This window comes from Sebastes fasciatus, chromosome 14 (genome assembly GCF_043250625.1).
Source record: "Sebastes fasciatus isolate fSebFas1 chromosome 14, fSebFas1.pri, whole genome shotgun sequence".
Classification (NCBI taxonomy): Eukaryota; Metazoa; Chordata; class Actinopteri; order Perciformes; family Sebastidae; genus Sebastes; species Sebastes fasciatus.
The window spans coordinates 3,750,598-3,775,616 of NC_133808.1; the positions used below are offsets into that span (position 1 = coordinate 3,750,598).

Genomic DNA, 25,019 nt, shown 5'->3' on the forward strand with positions numbered 1-25,019 from the left:
TTTCTTGTTAATGCATGCCAATTTTACCACATTTAATAGCTGGAGTGCGATTGAATCTAAACTGAGTAATTTTCTTGTGCGTCTTGTAGAAGAGCATTTCTCAAACATATGAATCGTGAATTGTGACAGTTCCGCTGTGACCGACCACCATCCGAATCAGTAAAGGATGAACACCACCTCACTGCACCTGTCAGATACTGCTTCTCTGTTCGGTAGTGAGATAGATGGGACAGAGGTATTGTGATTCGGGTCCAGCAGATGTGTCAGAGGAAGTGAGACTGTAAATCATCAAGCAATGGAGAGGTGTTGAATAACCAAATATCTTACTGTATTCCATTGCTGCCAGTGGGGAGTATGCATATGCAAGCATCCTGTAGCCCCACCCCTCAAAAAAAAAACTTATTATCCCCCGTATTGATTTAATTTAACAAAGATCATAAAGGGCCGCCTCGAGCGCTCTGATGGAAGTCTGCAACTTGTTTATTCTGGTAGCACACAGTGCCCCAAATACACTGTAAACAGCCTTCTGACATCCAGAAATTGCTTGGCTTTGAGATGAGATACATGTATTGTCACTCAAATCAGACCAAAGAGGTCTTTCAGTATTACAACAGTTTCTGCTATAACATTATCCATCATGCACTGTGTCGACACCGTGTCATGTGTATTCTCATACAACGGTTCGTATGGTATCTTCCTATCCTTTCTTTATTTGTTTTCCTACGAATGTCCAGCAACACGTTTCAATTTACGCTCCTAACATGCACACAGACTTTTCAAAAATAAACTTCTGTCATCACATGAAAATACTACCTTAGATTTAGGCAATAAAATGACTTAGGCTGAGGAGAAGATCGAGTTGGTTAGGGCTAGGCAAAAAACCCACTTAGTTTAGGAAAAGATCGTGGTTTGTTACCTTGGAGTTGTTAATGACTGAATTTGTTTATTTTTTGTTCAACTGTTCCTTTAATATTTCATAGAGGCTGGTAAAAACCTTTCCTTGTTTGTCAGACTGCCTAAGGCCACTGCCAGTATCATTCCAAACTGTTTATGTCAGGATACTTTGAACATTTGTTTGTGTCTTTGCTGCAGCAGGAAAGAAATTACAATTTATCCTGATTCAAATGCAAGAGAGAGAACCAAGAACTGTGGAGTGTGACAGTGTGACTGCTCTCAAGGCGGCTTCTTCACCTAGCTTCCTCATGGCAGATTTAGCAAATAGATCACGCTCGCTGAAGCTAACTCCTTAAACTCTGCTCTCCGTCTGTCTGTCCGTCTCTCTGCAGAGCATGTGTAGTTCTCGGGGTTGTGTTCATTCTCTCCTCCTTGTGCATCGTTGGAAAGGCCATCCATGATCTGGCTACTAGGGTGCCCCCGGAAGTGGTAAGACACACACACACACACACACACACACACACACACACACACACACACACACACACACACACACACTCTTTGTAGGAATTTTGTTCGTTTTGAAAAATATTTTAGGTAAAGGAGAGATCCAGGTCCATGCTAACACAAGAACTGTGTGATATTTATGTAGTAATTCTTGGCATTGGTGTGGTGTGTCTCACTACAAAACAGAGGCTTAATACCACCAGTTTAATTGCCCGTGCCCATACTTAAAGTTATCTTAATTATTATTTGATTATTGTTTTTAGAACTTTATTGATTCATAAACAATAAAATAATCTGTAATAAAACAGGTACTCCGGCAAATAATCGGCGCTCTGGCGGAAAAAAAGGATCCTTTCATTCAGGCCAAATGGGGATGCTGAACATCTGATTATGCTTGGTTCCTCCCAATAAATAATGATATATAGCCTATTTAAGTATAGTTTCTAATTAATTAATTAATAATACTGTTATTGCCGTTGATGAAAAGGAAGTCATGTGCTTTCAATCAATCTCGTTAGTGTGCGAGAATAAATCCCCATGTGGACTAAGTTGCACTATCCAAATTTGCGGGACCATTGGAGCAGCATCTTGGCAACAACATTAAGCTACTGTTTCAAAGTCAAAGAATACATTTATTGATCAGAGCACTCACATACGAACGTAGCACTGGCGGAGCGCTAAATATTTTTTTGTTTCAGTACTCTGGACAGCGCCGCACCTACATACCACCCTCTACAATCAATAAACAGCGCTGTCCCCTCATGGCGGAGGGCCGGGGAAAATGGATGGAACACATCCAATAATAAAATGAATTCTTATGAAGAAGAAGAAGAAGAGCGTTTCAGCTCTTTTGTCTGGTGTGGAAAATGGAAGCAAATTTCACAAATGACAATATGAATCAATGAGCAAGAAAAAAAAACTAAAACATGATTCAACGGTTAATCACCGATAGGCAAGACTTGACCAATCAGATTCGACTATGTAAATTCTTAGTCGGGGACGCCCCTGCTATGGGTCGTCCTTCAAAAAGGCTAGATTTACACTTGCCATAATGCGACTAAATAGTGCTTTTCATTACACCCATTCTCCCAAATGCCCACACAATCTCCACACCTGAAGTTTTTAAAACTGGCTTTCTGTTCTAAGTTTTAAGTGTGAAGCCCCAACCAAAAACATAATATATAATATTTTTTCAAACTTTACCACGCTCTTCCAGAGCATAAGTAGACCTCATACAACTGTTTTCACAGGCTGCGTAGTACCCCTTGTGACAGGTAAACTGAATTGCATGTGTAAAATCAGTATAGTGTTAAATGTAAATTGTTTAAACTGAATATCAGACTGTAAATCACATGTATTTAAAAAGGGGGAATCCTCTGATTTCTGTTTACGTAAGTGATGCCTCATGGCTTTGGATTGCAGGGGGCAACATTTTGCGTTTGGCAGTTCTCCTCAGGGCGGCGATTATTTATTCATTAAGTGCTGTTTAATTCAAGGTTAAAACGTTGTTTTCAGGGATTGCAAATGCCATGACAGTGCAGCAGTTTAAACCTCACCTTGGGCTTTGTGGTTTTCCACAGTATTTTATGAAAAAGAACACGCGTCATTAGCTGCTCTTATAGCTGTTCTTCCAACAATATTAAACAATGTGTTCATAAGAAAAGTGGCAAACACAGGTGCTTGTGTGTGTGTGGGAGTTTATGGCACATATAACATTATTTGAACACATGTTCACATGCATACCACACACAAGCTGGCATAATGATTGAACGTTTACAAGAGTTCCATATGTGCTCAATTTGAGTCAATACATACACATACAGTACATGTACACACACAGAGCAAGCACACACATCATTCATTGTTGTGAGCGAGGTATCTTTTTATAGCCCTCTGCTGTAGCTGCTCTGACGTCAGAGTTTCTGTCTCCCTCCACCTGACTATTGTTCCCTTTCTCTCTTCGACACAGACATGCATGCACACACACACACACTTTCTTTTTAAAGTCAACACGATTTTTACACTCCAAAAACTCATAGTTCCCCCTTTAAGTTCCCCTAGTTTCAAAGCTCTAAGATGCACTTCTTGATTTTGTTATGGAGCCCAGCAATGCTCCCAATCCCCAAAATATATTCAAATTTCACTGTTGATTTTTTTTTAACACAACACAGTTCACACTTACATTTTCAAACAGCCTTGAGCTGAGAGGAAATTTGAGACTTGAGGGACTATTGGGCCCTTTATCAAAGTCAGGGGGGCGTACCTTACCCTGTGGAGTTTTCTTGTAAAGACATGAAAATGTAATATCCTTGTACTTGAGGCATAACAAATTGAAACTGTTTCCTTCCTCATGAACCATATGCAAAGCTGATTTTTTAAAATATTTTCAAACCTGCATTGTTTGTATCCATGTTGACATCAGCTAGCAGTCTTCCTTGTTTTCTTTAGTGTACGTTTCTTGGTGCGGTACTACCAATAGGGATGTCCCGATTCGATCTCAAAGATCGATATCGGGGCCGATCAAAGCATTTTTTAACCGATCGGTATCAGTTATATTGACCTGTATTGAGTTTTGTTTTACATCATCTGTAAAATGCAGCATGAGACCATTTATTTTTGTTATTTACCTGTTTTTGTTAGATTAGAATGCGCCCCTTCACAACTACATGGCCGTGGTGCTCCGCCATGTTTCTACAGTAGCCCAGAACGGACAAACCAAACACTGGCTCTAGAGAGAACCTTTAGTGTTTTTTCGTTACCTGAAGGCCACCGTAGTTCTCCTACATGTGCTTGTGGAACTGCTGTAAACGCGAGAGTGCAAAACAGTGGTAGCGCCATCCCCTGTCCGACTTCCGTTGCTCTTAAAGTAGGATGGCCTCGGCGCCTCACGTTACCGCAGTCTTGGAAAGGGAAGGGTGAGCGGAGGGGTACTCAGTTGGTTGCAATCTGTAACGACACCACTAGATGCCACCAAATCCTACAAACTGTCCCTTTAAGGAACAGCTTGGTTGCAGGCATTTTTTTTTTTACTTAATGCTATGCATAGCTTTTTTTTAAAAATTGTTATTCAAATTGAATAACTTTAATGTTCTTGAAGTGTGCACTGGGCAGCTGTATTATCTAGGACAGGGGTCAGCAACCTTTACTATCAAAAGAGCCATTTTGGGCCGAAAAATAAAACCCCATCTCTCTGCAGCCGCAAAACATTTGAGCATTGTGATGAAGGTAACACAGCTTAAGTATATAGTATATAAGTCTCATGCAGTAAGGGCCAAAGTGCAAATGTATGATGGAGTTTTAGGGCCACATTGAGGGAAAACAAATCTGAGATTTCCAGAATAAAGTCATAAATTTACCAGAAAAAATTCGTAATGTTACGAGAATAAAGTCATAACTTTACAAGAAAAAAAGAAAATAACACGTAAAATTATTACTTTATAATATTATGACTTTATTCTCATAATACTCTGACTTTTTTTCTTGTAAACCTATGATTTTATTTCATTCACCCCGCATTCTGTATGAACAATTGGATTCACCTAGTAAGTCAATTAACTGAATACTAAAAGCTATAATTGACACACTCATACAGCAAAAATGATAACTGCTGTATCCAAAGAGTTTTGACAATAAATTCAACAAAGTGAGAAACTTTTAGATTAAGAGTAGATAGTGAGGAGAAAACACAAAGACAAAGAGTGTTGGCGTTTATGTGGATACAATGAGATTTAAAGGAAGGATGAATACTCTGATGTGAGACTCTATAAATATCCATACCAGACAAACCAAGTGTGTTGTAGTTTTGATAATTTTTAAGTGCATGTTTGATGGTGGGAAATATGAGTCATCGAGGCCCCTTTGACCTAAAAATCAAAAGCCAAGAGACTGGAAGCTGGTAGAGAAGCAGGTTGAGGGCAGCGGAGATTCTGCAGACTGTGTTTGATGCTCCAGTGCCATTATGTTAATAGAAACTGGGGGTGTGAGGTCTCAGAGGAGCTTCCTGACACCAGCAAGAGCCTATTACCACTGTCTGTCTCTTTGACACTCCCTCTCTTTCTTCACCATCCCGCTCCCTTTTTTTGTACCGTGTCTGCTCTTTCAATCTGGGCTCCAACACACTCTGTCTTAACCTACAACTGATTGATTATCCGTTTGCTTAAGAGTAATCTGTCCTTTTATGTAGAATACTTTCACGGGCTACTAGGCTTGGCAATACTTTGTAGATGCAGGTGTTTAAAGGATGGACTCACCTCACTCTCTGTCACACGTCACACGTCACACGTCACACGTCACACGCGCGTCTCAGCTGCGTCTCTTCTAGAGAATAGAGGTCTTGCCTATTTTTGCTGCGTGCCACGCGCGTCTCACAACAACAACAGACAGTGAAGGTGATCTATTGACAGTATATTGACATCATACCTGCTACATTACTACAGTTTCAATGTATATCGAATATGTTACGGAGATGAAAAAAAAGTAAAGACTTATTTTTAAATCAACACTTCCTGCTTTCATTTCGAAATAAAAGCCCTCAAGCGTTTTTTCTGTGGACAGAATTCCTTCATTTGTTAACACAAGGCTTTTATTCTGAAATATGTGCCGGACAGTGTTCTAGAACATGCAGTGACTTGAAGAGCTCCATGAATGAATATAGTACAGAGTTTTAATTGTGGATTATTACTATTATTTACAAATTACCAAACATTTCTTAACCTTTCTCTGTCAAAAATAGATATAAATGATATTTATAATGAAATGAAATGGCCATTTAAAGGCAAACTCTATGTAGAAAGAAAGGGCTGACAGCAGCAGCTGCAGCAGCAGAAACGCAGCAGACATGCAGCTAAACACCCGACGCATGAATCCCGCAGCCACCACGCCACGCAGCCGCCACGCACTCCTGATGTTCCTGGTGTGTCCCAGGCTTAAGAATTGGACGTATGGTGCCTTCAAATGGGGTTGTGTTTATTGTGTTCACGAGACGAGTCCATATGAACTCCCCCCTTTTGTGGTATTCACAAACTCGTAAGTAGAACGTTTCTGAAAGCTCTGAGTTCACGAGTTGCGACGTGCTTGTTGATGTTGTCAGAAATGGCGGAGGCCATGGAAGTTCTTTTTGCGGTACATAATAAGTGAATATATCGTAATTTTAGTTGTATATTGTTTTTCTTCGTAATTTTATAATATGTCTGAGGAAAATGTTGATATTCTCAATGGCCTCATCTTCTTCCTCTGTCATTATGTCTTTGCATTTCTTGCATTATGTCACCCACTTGCTAGATTTCTAAATTGCTAGCCTCTGTGGCTTCTTGATGCTGACAGTAACGTTAACATTGCCGTTGCTTAGCAGCGGTGCTCTCACCACTTGAACGCCAAGCGTATCGTGTACACAATTTCCCATGTTGTAAACACGAGCGCACAAGTTTAATTTAAAGGCACCACTAGTCTATATGACATCACCCATTGGTTTGTGTACTACAGTTTTGAAGCCTTGTGTTCAGCATTTTGGCCGTCGCCATGTTGGTCTTTGGTCATCGCCATGTTGCTTTTTTTTAGGAACAAGAAGTGACAAGAGAGGGTGGAGCTAAGTACAACCAAACACAGAATAAGACATTTTAGGCAACCAAAATTTTACAATTTACTTATATGAACTGGAAACACACTGCTTTATGGTATATTTGACTCTAAATGGGACTATAATTACTGAGGTAAAAAATCAAGTGAAAATTAGGGCCATTTTCTCATAGACTTCTTTACAATTGGACTTACAATTGGAGTTTACGGCGCTTCTGCATTGGCTTCACTTCTCAGAACCCGGAGGTTGCCGTCTGCTCACTACCTCATGCATTATCTTTTTTCCACCACTTTCCCTCCATACCCCCCATCGCTTTCCTTGTTTCCCATGCACCTCTTCCATCATTATATCCAGACTCTTTCTCTAACCTCACATAGTCTGTCTCCCTCCATTACCATGTCTGTCTCCACTGCTTTATTGTTTTCAGACTCTTATTTTTGTCATTCACAGCCTCTCTTTCTTTGTATCCACCTTTGGGCTTTGTTTTGTGTGTGTGTGGCCAAAACCGGCTTATTCATTGAAGTCTTCATCAAACAGAAGTCAGAGGTGATTTATCACACCAGCAGCGATCTGTTTATGTGCTCTGTTTGTACGTGTCTGCAGGACAGTGTGTGACTGAAAGAGCCAGATAGAGATTATGAAAAGAAAAAAGAAAATGGAGGGCAATCTGCTATGTCTGCTCTATAATATGATGTTTTCTGGGTTGATGGTGCCATTGACTAATTCTTCTTCTAAAAGATTTTCCTCTTCACATTTATATATAACAGTCAGAAGGTAACAGCAGCAATACAGTGTGAATACTGTAAAATGTTGCTACCTTGACGTATTGGGCTGTAAAATCGCAGAGCGGACCGAGGGTGAGGAAAATCAGGAATCCTGATTCGCATCACGTCCTGGGTCGCTGCTCTCATGGCAGGCTGTCTGTGTCTAGTGCCTGATTAAACACAGAGAGCTGAGATTGGCTCTCCCTGGATGGAGAGAGAGGGCAACACACACTGATGCAACAAATACATACGTACAGTACGTGCATCAGCTGTTCTCTGATCTTGTTCTCAGTGAGGTTTTTGGTTTTGTAAAGAACTGAAAGGTGGTCGCATCTTTGCCTCTTTCATCCTATTGAAAAAATGTCAGTATACATAGAGTAGATAGTGGATAGAGTATTCCATAATTTTGTAAAGCAGAGAGAATACTGAACACAAGCAGCAAGCCGCCAATAAAGGATATGGATATGTGAAGGATATGTGATGTTAAATGCAAAATCCCGAACTACAATGTAGTCAGCTTTCCGATATTCTGCCTCCAACCCATTCAAGTAAATGGGACTAAAAAGGGTGCAAGGGATTAACAAGTTATTAGCCGACCAGCAGCTAAGCGCTCAAACAACACGCAAGCGCATGTTGGTTTACGTGACGATATGGTATGGGCGTGTGTGTGTGTGTGTCATAGAGAGAGAAATACAAAGACTAACGCCACTAATGTCCACCAGATCCGGCGAGGGCGCTAGGGGGATGGGCTCCAAACAACAGGCTGCTTCAAGCGATGACAATGCACCCGATTGGTCCCTGGTTTTCTGCTCGCCATTTGAAACAGGAAACAACATGGTTACCTGCTCAAAAAACTGTTATTCCTTCTAAAGAATCCTCCAAAATCTACTTCTGAAAACATTTAATACAACAAACAGAAGAACAATACCAGGACCCTGAAACTGAAGCAGCTAAATGGAAATCCGCCATTGTTAACATCATCTTTATTATTTATATTCCGTATCTGACATTTCAAATTGGCTTTGGTGAAGAAGGCCCATTCTCTTTAAAGACCTTGATCACACCCACACTCAACCACTTGCTGGCTGGATATATGCTGGAAACACAAGGTCACCAAACATCACAAACCAAAAGAAACGGTAGTAATAAGGTGTAACAAACATTAGATGTCTATCAAGCACAGTCTTTACATGCCCACACAGTCCTTGCAAAGAGTCTAATCAGGCAAATTAAGTGAAAGCACCTGCGTGGGTGGACCAAGAGCGTGTAGTGCCTTGAATAAACACGTCCTATTATGAGGTTTGATGTTAGTAATTCATGTCTACAACTTCACCATTCAGTCCAACAGATGGAAGCGATGTGACATAAACAAAGCGTTTCAGACAGAGGGTGAATAGAGGTGCTGCAGCAAAACCGGTATGAGAAAAGTAAAGCGTTTTATATATTAGTTACAGCGACACATGTGGCCATTAAGTCAACGAAAGTCAGCGTCCTGTTGCTCTTGCTCGCGCTTGTGCTCGCTCTACATAGACATGAACGAGCATCGATCAAAACAGTGAAGCGACACGCGTCAGCTAAAAGCACAATATCACTCTATATTTCAGCTGCTTGGCAGTAATGTTAGCTGACCAGACGAAGGTCTCTCCATGAATCAATGCTGATCCTAGTGTTGGGTTTTCCTGCCTCAGCCTCCCGACCGCGTCCGGAGGGAACAGGGGAGACACCGGAGTTCTGGTCGGAGACGATAACGTTTCTCTCTGCGGAGCCCCGTCACTTCACAAGACACGGGAAACCTCTGTTGGTCTGGAGGAGCTGCAGCAGTTATTTCTGCACAAACGTCCACTGAAGATTCACTAGATATTCTCAGAGCTACTAAGTTTTCTGCAGTGTGTAGTGTGCATGCATGCACGAGAGGTGGAGCGAGTTGAGCGAGTGAGAACGAGCGCGGTGTGTGAGTGAAAGCAGGCAGGCAGAGGAGCAGAGGAGCAGAGTACAGCAGAGACTCTGGTCCCGATAACCAAAGCTACGTTCTCCCCCACGCCAATACTGTTTTGCAAGACGGGCTTCACTAGATAGAACTTTGTGGTTTTGGTACTTCCGTGTAGTTTGTATTGGAGTCTTGTCTGAACAGCGTAGCCACACGCGAGCGCGCATGAGACACCGACCCGGATTGAATTATATGTGTAAGAAGTTACAAACAGTCCCTTTATACCAGCTCTTAAAGCACTGGACAAAAACCGGAGAACTCGTACCTCTATTACAATATTATCGACTACTTTATAAGATATTGCGGGTTTAAACTATTTATTTAAACAGCTCATAATAAAGTGAGACAAACAGGATCATCAACAAAGGGAGACGGGAAATATAAAACATTGCTTGACAAAATTTACATTACAGATAAACACAGGTTCCCGTTAATTTATAATCAACATTTGCGTTGTGATATTTACACAAACTATCCGTCAAAAAGGAAATGAAAGCCCCTCGTCTACATACCGGTTTCTTGAGAGAGCTCCAGCCAGCTCATAGCGGTCTGTGAGCGTGACCGCCCGGCTGGCGAGGTAGCGACCTCGGCAAGCGCTATAGCTAGCTGTCATGGCAGTTTGTGGAGCTTCTCAACTCCAAAAACGTTGGAGCAAATGTTCGATTCATCATCTAATATCGTCAAACTGTCAATGTTCAAAATCTACACAGTTGATTTATCGTTCTCAAAAATGTTCAGAAGTGAATTTAGTGATGAAATAGCTGTGAGAACTGTAAAAAAAAACGTGCCATTTTTGGCTGCTGTTTTTGTTGTAACTTTAGTCTGTACCATTCCAGTGCTTTGCATTGTAAGATACAGTAGGCGAGGTAGACTGGTCCAATGCATATTGGAGATTTCTTCCAAATCAGTACGACATCCCTATTTGTATACTGCATACTGCATACTACATACTAGATTTTGGCCAAAACAGTACATACTACTAGTATAGTATGCAGTTTCGAAAACAGCCTGACAGTAAACCTACACGCACAATACCTGGATCCTGAAATCAAAGCAGCTAAATGGAATTAAGCCATCATTAATTTCATTATTTACCCATGTGTTCCTATTGTGACATGTCAAAATGCCTTCCGTGAAAAAGGCTATTAGTCTATTAGCTGCATTAGTTTCTGGGTCCTGGTATTGTGCGTGATGTGACTTATGCCGGGATCAGACTACACGATATTAGCCCGATTATAGCCCGCCACGGCTGTCGTAGGGGATCGGGAACGATAAATGAGTGTCTTGTGCGAAAATCGGTCCTCTTATCTCGTGTAGTGTGTCAAAGTACACGACAACCGACGCCACGTCTGGGACGCCACCACGCCACCCCGAGGAAAAGTCTAGCCTGTCATAATTTTTCGTCTTGACATGCCTAGTGTGACATCTCCAACGACGTGTTCCTTTGCGTTGACTAATCAGGTGCTCTCTCCAGCGCGCAGTCGCAGTCAGGTCACTTGGTAATAAACAAACATGGCGAAAAGGAGGAGGGATGCCGAGTTTGCTGCTGTCAGGTGGGACAACGACACTGACGAAAAATTCATTGAGTTGTGGCAACTGTACCCCTGCCCATTTGACGTTTCATCGAGGTAGTACCATGACAGAGTCAAAAAAGACAAATGTTGGCGAGAAACAGCGGAAGCACTTCACCAACCAGGTGAGTAGATATGCTGTGATATGCTAGCTATGCCGGCATATCCCCGGTCCTAATTGCGGGAATATGCTAAATTATCAATACCCAAGCATTGACAGTTGCTTCAACCGCCTCCCCGATGACGTCTGAACTCGCGCATGATCGTGGAATACGACATGCCATGATTGGTCGTGGTCATACGTGTAGTCTTGCCAGTCACCCGACCAAGACACTGCAAGAGTTTATGGAGCTGTGATCATTAGATCTGACATGGTGACCGTCGTCAAAGACAAAAATATCGTGTAGTCTGATCCCGGCATTAGTGGGACACTTGAATAGAGCAGAGCCATCGTTGATGTTATTGGTAACACCTGTGCTTTTCCTACTATGAGTCGGTCAAAATGTCTGATGTGGGAAAAGTCCTATTACATCTTTTTGTGTGAGTGGAGGCCCACACTAATCACCACTGTTGTGATACACTGGTTGGTGGGCCAAATCCGTTATAAATAACCAAAAGTTTGGTGAAGCTAGGTGATGTCTGACAAAAACAATGGAGTTGGATTCTTCCCTCACGTGTCTCTTATTGTCCCAGTTTCTCTCTTCTTTCTCTCTCCTCCTTGTCTCCGTCTCTCCCCCCCCCCCCCCCCCCCCCCCCTTCTCCCCTGTTGGCCCAATTAACTCTGATAGAGAGACGCTCTGGGGTCAAGTGCTGTTTTTTTGCTGAGTCTGTTTGACACTTAAAAACACCAGATCCTCACATCACTTAGATGCGTCTTCTGAATGACCTTGGGTTGATGCACCGAGTCAAGCCTGTATATTTATTATTAATGGTTGAGCTGAGACAAGCTTTGTGGGTCGTTCTGTCTGACTGATGATGTTGGTGCTTTTTTAGATATTGTGTGTAGTTTTCTCTCGCTTTCTTTGTATGCTTTTTTCTTTAAGCACACATGGTTTACAACGTCCTATTATACAAATAATTTGCTCTTCTATCTTTTCTTCTCTCTGACTTTCCATAGGATGACTTCCTCTTCAGTGTGGCTATAGTGAGCGGGCTCACATGTGCTGTGCTGGCTGTGGCCAAGTTCATGCTGGGAAGAGTGCTGACTAGCCGGGCACTTATCACTGACGGTAGGGTAAACACACACACACAAACACACAGACATAGTTAATTATAAATAAATGAATAGCAAACCAATCTAAGAGGTCTTGACAAAGCTTACAAATGGCTACAGAATGGCAATAGGAAATAGTATTAGACTCACTAAATGCCCAGGAAAATGATTATTTTCCATCACTCATTAGTCATTTCTTTAGCCTTTCAGCAATGTCTGTGTTTCTCTCTCCCGCTAATGAAAAGTAGTTCAAACAGAACAGTTACAAACCTGACTTTCGTGCAATAGCTCTGTTGGTTTTAAGAGAGAAAACAGGGCCTTGAAGGTCCCATATTGTAAAAAGTGACATTTTCATGGCTTTTATATTATAAAGCAGGTTTAAGTTCTATATAAATACTGTGAAAGTATCAAAACGCTCAATCCACAGAGAAATACACACAGCCCATATTCAGAAACTGAGCTTTTGAAACAAGCCGTCAGGATTTCTGTCCATTTGTGATGTCACAAACATACAATATTTAGACCATTTCACAGTTTTAGATTTAAAAATTCTAAATGTTTCCCAGTTTATTTCCTGTAGCAGCGTATGTGAATGACATCAGCTGACAGGAAGTAAACATGGACCCAACATGTTGCGTAGCAACGCAATTCTGTTGCAATTCCATTGAAATGTTCTAAAATGGAGCGTTTCAGACAGAGGGTGAATACAGCTATATCCAAGCAGAGAGTATGAGGAAAATAAAGTTTTTTTTTTAAACATTAAAGCATGTGAACATGTTCTAGTAGAAAACCAAAATACAAGTATGAACCTGAAAATGAGCATGATATGTCCCCTTTAAAGGGAGTTTGAGAAGAGAGTGGAATGATACTGTAGAGACAAGTAGATGGTAAACAGTGGAAGAAGATGTATTCAGATCCTTTGCAAAAGTAAAACTAGCAATATCATAGTGTAAAAGTATGGAAATGTTATTATTATCAAAAGTAAAATATTACTTCTTAAGGCCTTTACACATCGGCAGCGCTTGTTTTCGTGCGATTAATTCACACTTCATTATATTTTTCTTAAATTTTGTTTTTGTCACGAGTGCTTTCACACAGAATGCAAATATTACACAGTGAAAAAGTAACATTCTTTTTTTCGGAAAGAAATGTATTTTTCTTAGTTTTTGCACCGCCAATAAAGGCATCAATCAATCACGTCGTGCGGAATGGGTTGAATTGCGCCCCTGAAACAATAACACGGAGGCTCTGTAGACAAAGGCGGATACCAGATCCATTCCTTCCGTTCTTACCTTTCACAATAAAAGCCTTAGACATATGATATTCCAACATATTCTCATGCAACGGTTCATACCATATCTTGAGAAAAAAGTTATTCCTCCTTCTTCGTTCAAATGTCCAGCAACACATGACAATTTCCACTCGTTGCATGCATATTGCCTTTTCAAAATAATCTTCTGTCTTCACAGGAAACAGCTTCCTTAGGTTTTGGCAATAGAACGTCTTAATTAGGCTTAGGAAAAGATCAGCTTGGTTAGTCTTAGGAAAAGAACGTGGTTTGGCTTAAAATAACTCTGGAAGTGGCGTTGCTTAAGTACGTAAGTTACGTGACAATAACATCAACGTTGACTTGTGGTTTCACACGGGACATGAACGCCGGTCTCCTGGGCGAAAGTCAAGACCTACCCATCCACTCCGACCTCCTCCCTACGTGGCATTTGTCTCTCTTTTTATTTCCTGGTTCACGATTACGTGAATTACACATAAATTGATTTTGTGGGATATACACAAATTTCAATGCATTACTTTTCGTAAATATAGCTATGAACAGTGTATGAGACCAGCCTGAATATTCAAAGGAGAGTATTTTGCATTTTCATGTTGTTTATTTGTCATGCCCCCCGGTTTGTAAAGGCCTTTATGCAGCAAAATGGCCCCTGTCATAATTATAATATTATATACCATTATTGCATTTACTTGACAGAGGCATTTCAGTGTTTTAGCCAGTCCAGAGGGAGCTCAATTTACCATTTTATATGCTGTTTGGTAGTTTTATGTACTAAATAGTTATACATCACATTTGTATTTGCTCATTATAAGCCTTCAAAGGCTTAATCTGCAAAGTACCTAGAAGCTATAACTGTCAAATACATGTGGGGGAGTTAAAAGTACAATGTTTCCCTCTGAAATCCAATGAAGTAGAAATATAAAGTAGCATACAATTGAAATAGCTCTCCCTAACCATGAACCAAGTGTTAAAGGCCAGGGTTGTTGTTACACAAAACAAGCATGACAACCACAAAGTAAACAGAATCTAAAGCATTAAATACCAAACCACAAAACAGAGTATGTGTGTGTGCGAATGTTTCTGTGCGAGAGAAAGTTGCTCTCACAACTGGATTGAAAGACCTAATAGGTTATGACCCACTAGTTGCTCATAGACAAATGCGCATGTGAACAAAAGCACAGCACACAGAAACACACACACACACACACACACACACACACACACACACACAAACAGGCGCTGCTATCCCCAGGTCTCAGAACGCGCAGGGCATCAATCCAATAAACCTGAGGTTGCTGTTCTCAGAGACTGGATTTATTTCCCACAAGACTATACACTTACTGCAGGCCAGACAATAACCCACTATGCTGCCTTTCACACAAGGCGAAATGTAATTATAAAAAAAAACATCAGCCGCTATACAGGGTAACTCAAATACAGTAGATGTAGTGAAATGTAGCATTTATAGCCATTTATATTTCAGAGTTTCTTTGAATGCTGGGAAGTACGCTCATTTGCATTCTTGCCAAGAGTTCCATTCTTATGCCTGTGTGGTAAATATGAACCAATACAGCCAGTAGCCGGATAGCTAAGCTTATAGACTGGAAACAGAGGAAAAAAGAGCTAGCCTGGCTCTGTCCAAAGTTGAAAATAATCCGTCCATCAGTACCACTAAAGCTGGATGCCTGGCAACCTCAAGGTGATGACAGAACTCCAGGAAGTCACTGCGCTTGGCCAAGAAATAGTAAAACCACAACTTGTCATTTCTTACACTTCAGCTTTTTAACAGTTTCAACAACTGAGATATAACATGTTAAGTGGTGAGCTTTGAAAGTTTTGGTAGGACAATTTTGTTACTGACAGAGCCAGGCAAGCTGTTTCCCCATCTTTCCAATGTTAATGCTGTAAGCTAAGCTAACTCACTTCTTCGTATTTGTTGTAGCCTACAGACACAATAAATATTCTCATCTAACTCTCAGCAAGCGAACAAGTGAATCGACCAAAATATCAAACTATTCCTTTAACACCCAAAGATCTCAGAAAAACAGATTCATGTTCAAATCTGTGTACCACTTTTTTTTAATAATATCTGCGTAAATTCTTTGATAGGTAATTTTCAGGATTAGTGAAGAGTATTTAAGTTTGGCAACGGGACAAGATTTTTTGTATCGGAAGCGTTCTGGTTTCTGTTTGTAGTCTGAGTAGTATTGACCAATCACTTTCGAGCAGGCTTTGGTTGAATGCAAGTAAACAGTCCGTGTGAAGAGTAAAAGAGGGGAAACGCATTGGCCGAAAATGCAATCTATCGTCTGATGATGATTTAGCTTTTTATGGGTTTGAAATTAGCTTGTAAACTGGCTACTTGTGAAACAATCCGGTCGTACACGTCGTCCCTCAACTCCAACTCCAGTCTCACATCTCAAGTTGCTAATCGGATTGCAAACAATGAGCAGCGCACAGAAAAAAGGAAGTCTTGGCCCAGATATCTGCTGGCAACTCCGGAAACCCCAGAAATATAACCCATTGCTCCGAGACGCTTTTCTGTCATCAGACCGATAGCCGATGGGTTCGGGCAAATGAAACTACTCCATTACTCAGACATACAATACATAAACAGACATGACATTATCCCCATGTTTGTGTCTTTCAGGGTTCAACTCTATGGTCGGTTCTGTTATGGGATTTTCCATTCTGATCAGCGCCGAAGTCTTCAAGCACCATGCTGACGTCTGGTTTCTGGACGGCACCATCGGAGTTCTCATTGGACTCATCATTTTGGCATATGGCGTCAAGTAAGATATAAAACCAACAGTCGCCATTTGACTTGCTTGGGGTGCCGAGTGCCAAAACAGGCTGAAGCACCTTGCAGAAGTAATTTCTGCACATTTACATACTTCCCAATGACACCTTGTTTCTGTGTCCACAGACTCCTGAAGGACATGGTGCCCCGTGTGAGGCAGACGAGGAACTACGAACGCTTTGAGTGAGAGTGTGTGTTGACTGGACGAGCAGGTTCAAACACACACACCCACACACCTGGCTGCCTCTTGCCCCCCTCCCTCCTCTCTCTGTCTTTCATACACACATTAATACACATTTCATCTGCACATGCAGCATATGCAGACTCTAAACACCCATGTTCTTATACACGCAAAATATATATATATACACACACATGTTGTATATAGTATTGTACATAGTGGATTCATACATTCAGACATAAACAAACACACATGCATGGACACACAAACACAGATGTCTGAGAGACTTTGAGGGAAAAGGACGTGATTGAAGACCACATCCTGGAGAGAAAACACTTAAAGTTAAATCTTCTTTTCCACTCTTCTTCTTCACTTTTTGTTCATGAAACCACCAGTTGCAAAAATGGCACCTAGAATAAAGAAAAGGGCCCGAGAGCTGAGACTCCTGTCTACCAGCAGGAGCTTTGAATTTGTTCGACCTGGAGATACAGTAGTTGCTGCTCAGATGACACCATTCTTATCATCACAGTTTTTACACTGCAAGAGACTACAGCTTATTGATCCTTGTGGGTTCAGCTATTGTCATGGTGGGCATAACGAGGCTCAAAATCAAAAAGTGTGAAATGGTGTTGATTTTACTTAAAGGAACAGTGTGTAACACTTCGGTGGATCTATTAGCAGAAATGGAAAATAATATTCATAACCATGTTTTCATTAGTGTATAATCACCTGAAACTAAGAATCGTTGTGTTTACGTTAACTTAGAATGAGCCCTTCATACCTACAATAGCCCAGAACAGACAAACCAAACACTGGCTCCAGCAAGAGCCTTTCACGTTTTTTTACGTTACCCAAAGGCCACCGTAGTTCTCCGACACGCTTGTGAAACTGCGGTAACATGAGCCGCAGAGTGCAAAACCGTGGTACCGCGCCTAAAGTAGTGTTATTATGGTAAAGATGGCCTCTGAGCGGGGCGAACACTCTGCGGCTCACGTTGCCGACGTCTTGGGAAAGGGAGGAGTGAGCTGAGAGGTACTCAGCTGGTTGCAACGTGCAACCACACCACTAGATGCCGCCAAATCCTACACACTGTACCTTTAAATGAAGCCTGCACAAACAAATGTTTCCCCTCGCAATTCACTTGTGTAAAGATATGAGTTGTTTTTTTTAAGAATTTCTTAGTTTTTGTTTCTCGTATCATAATTTAGAATACAAACTCCAAGTTGAGCTGAGGTCTGAGATCGGAGGAAAGAGGACTTAGAGAGTAAATGAGTAGCACTGAGTCAGCAAACACTGCTTTGTCCAAAAGGTGAAAAGCATCAGCGAACACGATGAGGTCAGCCTTGATCTAGCAACTCTACTACTAAAAGCAAACAGCAGTAAAGAGCACAGGAGACACTAAGGACAAACATTTGCTATACGATGGCTATAAACCTAAAGTGCACAAGTCATTTATATCCATTGCACAGCCCACTGTACTGTATGTAATGAACCCAAGCACAGATTAGCCAATTTTCCTTCATCTGCTGGTGTTTGTTGCTGACAGTTTAGCGCAGTGCCCGCTTTAACACAATGGGTTATTAAAAACTAAGAAATGATTTGGGGGGAATTTAGCCTGTTTTGTCTTAACTACTGTATCTGACTTATTTCATTGCCATATATTGTACATATCTTTTGATTTGTTTACATACACACATGCCTGAAATCCATTCAGCATCTCTTCTAACAATAAGAATAGTAATAAATTCCAAGTTTTTTAAGGGTAAGATGGAAAAGAAATTGTAATATTTATCTTGTATTTTTGTCGTAACACCTTTAGATAATGAATAGATGTAAAAGCACTAAACTCTGCAGGAAAGTCTCTGCTACCATTTTGTTATAATCTTAATTATTTGCCATTTTCTCTATTGAATGTTGTACTCAATCCAGCTGGGATATTTACTACTTTTAATGACATTATTTTATTCATGTTGTACTCGTGTTGACTGCAAAGTTCATGTGGAATGTTGGATAAAGACAAAGTCTCAAACCTAAGATGAAACAAAGCACAATGACCAAGATAAAGCAGCCTGTGGGAATATCATTTACATTGCATATAATTTGCAGAAACAATGCATTTTCTCCTGCGTCTCATTTGTTCTGCATGTGATCATTGTTATCATCCATTATTACGTGCAATGAACTGAATGTAAATACAAAACCACACAGTCTGTAAATATGTTTATTACACTGTTCGGGTGCATCAGTAACAAAAAGTCACAAATATAGTCGTAGTACTTTATGGCCGACATAAAAGGCTTTTTTTGGAGTAGACAGCATATACAGTAGTTAAAGTATACAGGATGATCAATGTTGCATATAGTTAAACATGTTTACTCTATAGTGCTTATACTGTAAATGTTGTTTTACATATTAATGTAGATTATTGGTGAAATGAAATGATAAGTCGTACTGTAAAGTTTTTGCACTGTAAGTGAAACTCTCAGACTGGATGTAGGTGGGATCTGTCCAAGGCTCCTTTATCACTTATTAGAAGCTGTCAAAAGAAGAACTGATTGCCAAGCAAATCATTATTTTAAATGTTGAAACGGGACAGCTATAATGCACTCTGTGGCACAAATCAGTATTATTTTACTGAACTTCAGAGGGTGTTATAAGCTCAGACATAAGATCACCCAGAACATTTTTAGAGAAACACTAAAGATGATTTAAAGAAGACCTATTATGCTCATTTTCAGGTGCATACTTGGATTTGGGTTTTTTACTAGAACATGTTTACAAACTTTGATGTTCAAAAAACGCTTTACTTTTCTCATACCGGCTGTGCTGCGGCACCTCTTTTCACCCTCTGTCTGAAACTCTCTGTTTGAGCTCCCCCCCCTCTCCCAAAAAGCCCGGTCTGCTCTGATTGGTCAGCTGGCTCAGTTGCCACAGACCACACTTGCTCACGCTGCTTTGATGTGAATTCGGTTATTATGCTAATGTGTTACTTGGTGACATCACCACTTTAAGGAAGAAAAGGGCGTGACTTCAATCAAGGCTTTTCTGGCAGTGTTTCCGTGGGGGGAGAGTAACTCCTTTTCGGTTAGGGACTTTGGGTCTCTGTAGCTTTGCAGACCATTTACATGCACAAAAAAACGACACAACACACTACAGGAAAGAGAAAAAGCACAAAAGCATAATAGGTCCTCTTTAATGAAATTGACAAAAATACCTTCATTGTCGTCCTCTTGGAGGAAGCAACATAAACACCTCAAAATAAGCACTTAATATTATGAAGTTCAATTCTTGATTTTATACAAATGTATTGAGATTAATTAAATAAGAAATACATTTATATAAATAATTCATAGATGTTGTGTTATGCACAAATACAAACAGATATTGAATGAGCTTGCCACCCACGGCCAAAAATACATTTTCACTATCCAACCTGAGATGCATGACTGTAGCCTGGTTTCTTTTAAATGTGGATCCAGAGTGCCCCCTTGTGGTAGGACGCCACATGACAAGAGTTGTAATTAGTATTCACTGCACTGGATCCAAGGGAGAGAGTCTAAATTTATCCCTGAATACAGTGTAACAAAGCCTTGGACAGTGATTCTCAAGGCGCCTACATCCACTCTACACTGTAATTATCGACTCTCAGTTGACATACTGGGCAAGGTGCAAAATTCTTGGTATTATCTTTAGTTTCATTGTGTGAAGAATAGCTATAAACTGAAGGTGTGAGTCAGATCACACCACTTCGACTCACCAACAGCACACTGATTTGTAATGTTTCCCCTCTGATGCATAGAAGACAATCTTTACAATGACTTTTACTAGCAAAGCACAGTGTTTACATGCTGATAACCACCACATAAGGCACAGAATAAACTCATAATAACTCTTAGTAACGGTATGCTATTTTGATCTCGGCAACAAAATCCCTTTCTACCTCTCTGTTTTGCACTTTGTTTTATTTTAATGCCACTTTCTCTTGTGCACATTCATGCCACATAAAATGTAGGCCGGGTGCTGTGATTGTGGCCCTGGCGCCCCCCTTACACTCCTTAGTAATGGGTGATCTTTGAAGCTGTTGCGCTCACTGTAAATCACTGGGTCAGTGCAGCAGCTCAATACCAAAAAAAAATTATATTTTGAATATAACTGTAGTTCTGGGCGGCACGTTGGTGCAGTGGTTAGCACTGTCACCTCACAGCAAGAGGGTTCCAGTGAACCCGCTGGACGGCCCCTTTTGTGTGGAGTTTGCATGTTCTCCATGTGACAGTGTGGGTTTTCTCTGGGTTCTCTGGCCGCCTCCCACAGTCCAAAGACATGCCAACCGGTTAGACAGTTATCAGGTCATTAAATGGGGCGTTATCAGTGATTATAAGCCTCATAGATACTGGTTAGAAGGGGCCTGCTACACCTACTAATAGATTTCATCATTAAATCGCATGGGCGATAATCAAAAGAAGGAATAAAAGAAGAGCTCTAGAGACAGAAGTAATTATAACAGGAGAAAAAGCCAAAGGAAGTCAGGCGCTGTAATATAGATAGCGTGAAACTCCATATGGGGTGAAGGTTGGGGGTGATTTCACCCAGGAGATCTGGGTTTGCCACTGGTGTTGAAACGAATGACATAGCTTTGTTGCCTAAACCTAAACAAGCTGATTTGGTTGTGTTCAAAACGTAACGTTTCATTCAGTTTTAAACGTATTTGTTGCTTTTAAGGTGTTACAGGCCCCTACTAAAACCACATCTATGAGGTTAATAACGACTGATAACGCACATTCAATGAGCTGTCGAATCGGGTGCACATGCAGGTTAATTGTTGACTTTAATTTGCCAACAGGTGTGAATGTGAGCATGAATGGTTGTCTGTCTCTATGTGTCAGCCCTGTGATAGTCTGGTGACTTGGCCAGGGTGTACCCTGCATTCGCCCCAATGTCAGCTAGAATCCAACCACCCCCCAAAAAAACCTGAATAGGATAAGAGGTTACAGATTTTTTTCCACTGCCCGATGAAATGTTTGAACCCTTGCGCTCCCTGAAATACTGCTCGAGGTTTGTGAAGAAACGACCTCCGAACATGTATTTGCACAAACACGAAACCTCTATTCATTTGACAGGCATTTGTATGACATTTGAATCCATTTCATTGTTCCATCGAAATTGCTCATTGAAACATGTCCGATTCTCCAGCTTGATGAACTGTGCCAAATCAGTGAAAGCATCTGTCCTCTCTTCTGACATGTGTGTTTCATTCAATTATACTTGTATGGATGAATAGACTTATTATTGTTATGGCCCCCAGAAGAGCCATCAAGCCATTCATTTAACTTAATTTCACAAAATTATGATAGCAATACTAACCACTTCTCTGTTGCTAATAGGCCTTGCATGGGCGTGTCAAACCCTTACAGCTTCAGTGGTTTCAAGTGCATTGCAGCCACACACAAACGCACAAATATACAAAACATAAATGGAAAGATGTAACTGAATTTCCAATAAATCTGACTGTAACAGAATTGTTATTTGTCTGTTTGTACAGTAATGACATCAGTGGTATTACAGATGATGTAAACACCATTTATTTATGTAAAAGAACTATGAAGTATCTCTTTGTCAAAGAGCAAAGTTTTATTGATTAATAAAGTTTTATCCTGCTTAATGTTTAGACATGTTTGTTTGTTTTTTTCTTGTCAATCACACACAACTGTCATGGAAGGCTTTCCTACCACTATATGTCCATTAGCACCAATCCCATCTGTACTAGCACCAAGTCATGGAGTCAGTTTATCAGAAAAAATGAACCCATTTGTGCCTGCAACTGAAATTTTTTAATTGTCTTTGGTGGAAGTGTTCTCTTGGCTTGACTGAGCATAAATGTGAACATTTTTAAAAAATCAGACAAACTGTTTGGCTGAAAAGTGAGTTTTTCTTATCATACCATATATAGTCTTTGGGCACATAGAACTACTGTTTTTGCAATAGACTCCATTATATTTTAGGACAAAACAGTAGTCCCATGTGGCCAAAGGAGCACAATCAAATATTTGGCATCTATGAACTCATAACAAGTTGAATATCAAATATATGCACAAATATGCAGTGTAAAAAAATATAAATATATTTCACATGAAAAATCTTTAATAAACACAATGTCATGTGATCTGAACATTTCAAAGTTGTACTGTTAGATACTTGCCCAAAGTATGGCCGTACCAAATTTCAACAATTGTGACCAATCAGAAAAAAATGTTGTGTCATTTTTCCTTATCATACTAAATATAGTCTTTGGGCATATATGCGTCAATAAAGTATCACATTTGTCAAATCATATAATTTCAACCTGAACCACCAGCTGCTGTATCTATAAGCGGTAAGAATGATTGCTTTTAATCATGTAGAGATTACTAATTTTTCTGACTACGACTGTGAATAAAATAATCTTTGTGCACTAGTGGTGCCCCTCTCCTTAAAGGAATATTTTGACATTTTGAGAAATACGCTTTGTGGCTTTTTTACTGCGTGCTAGATGAGGAGATTGATACCACTCTCATGTCTGTACGGTAAATATGAAGCTACAGCCAGCAGCCAGTTAGCTTAGCTTAGCACAGAGACTGGAAGCTGGGGGGAAATAGCTAGCCTGGTTCTTCTTCGGTAACAAAATCCAGAAACTCTAAAGCTCAAAAACCGAAGTGTTAAAACAACATGTTGTGATTTCATGGAGTCTACACTGGTTGCAAGGCAACCTCATGTTGACGGCAAGACTCCAGGAAGTTACTGCGCTCGACCAAGACATAGCCAGGCACATAAATCCTAATAAAACCACAAAATGGCGTCTTTAAGCTTTTTCTGATTTTTGTTTGGATTCGTGTGATATGACATGTTAATAGAGTGGTGCAGTCCCCATCCCACGGGTTCCCTCGCCAAAAAGCCAATAGGATTGTTCCTTTGGGATAAGAAGCACTGTGGCAAACAAACGCTTATGATTCTTACACATTTGGTTCCGTAAAATAATGTCCACAAATGAACACCATTTTCCAGATTTGTGTGAAGTGTGAATGCAATCGCGAGAAACGGAAAAGCCAACGTTAGGCTATAAACAAACTACACCACTGTCGCATGAACGTGAGTATACACAATGAGGCTGTAAAGGAGGACGAGTCGGCGTGATGACGTTTAGTAGTCTCATTTAGCCACTTGTTAGCGACCACCTTTTTGAAGACATGTGACGGCTTCAAAATTCACGAGTGGGGTATTTATTGATATATTTTATATTGTAGAATAAAACGTTAAAATTTCTTCAGCTGGTGTAAACCACAGACCTTATCTCAGTCATCTAACTAAAACCCATTAAAAAAAACACATAGACTTTGAGACGAGGGAACCGGAAGTGCTAAAATGCTAACTCATTTCCAGGTTTTAGGACTCATTCCTGCATCACTCTTATTAGTGAGCTTATTTACCATACAATATGAGAAAGGTATCAATATCCTCACCTAGCTCTCAGCAAGCAAACTTCTATAGTATTGTGTTCGTGGAAACTCTTCTTCATACCGCGATAAATATTGTATATTTGTGACATCACAAATGGACAGAAATCCTAACGGCTTGTTTCAAACGCGCAACTTCTGAATACGGGCTGTGTGTATTTATATTGAGCGTTTTGATAGTTTAACAGTATTTATAAAGCACTTAAACCTGCTTTATAATATAAAAGACATGAAAATCTCACTTTTCACAATATGGGACCTTTAATGTTAATTAGTGAGCTTCATATTTATCACAAAAATATGAGAGCGGTATCAATCTTCTTATCTAACTCTCGGCAAGCAAATTAACTTTTCAACCACGTTGAAGTTTTGTGTTTGTGGAAACTCTTCTTCGTACCTCTATATTCATCAGCAGGAATAAATATCAGTCTGCTACAGTGGAAGATGCACTAGTAACAAAATGTCTATATGGAGTGAATCTGAGCAGTTTCCATCTCTAAAGTAAGGGTGTCTGTGGGTTTGAGAGTGAATGAAAAATGTAATTCTGAGGATTAACACTGGCAAACAGCAAGCCAGGATGACACTACATAAGCTTTTACTTTTCACACATATACCTGTTTGAATCCAGCATTCTTGCTGACATTGCATGCTTTTGGCAGTGTATAATATTGAAGAGGCTATTAAAGACTTATACATTTTATGATGAAAAGCATTTCTCACTTCAGCATGTTCTCTCACCTGCCCTGACTCTA

The 25,019-nt window shown here is 40.4% G+C and overlaps 1 protein-coding gene across 1 annotated transcript in view; it reads left to right on the plus strand.

Annotated features, from left to right (window-relative positions):
- Positions 1–22,445, plus strand: part of tmem163a (transmembrane protein 163a) — a 95,985-nt gene extending 73,540 nt beyond the window's left edge. Inside the window, exons 5-8 of the mRNA XM_074658200.1 lie at positions 1,287–1,383; positions 12,416–12,527; positions 16,450–16,591; positions 16,726–22,445. Coding sequence (XP_074514301.1) covers positions 1,287–1,383; positions 12,416–12,527; positions 16,450–16,591; positions 16,726–16,786 — 412 coding nt within the window. The 3' untranslated portion in view covers positions 16,787–22,445. The remainder of the gene's footprint in view (positions 1–1,286; positions 1,384–12,415; positions 12,528–16,449; positions 16,592–16,725) is intronic.
- The last annotated feature ends 2,574 nt before the right edge of the window (positions 22,446–25,019 follow it).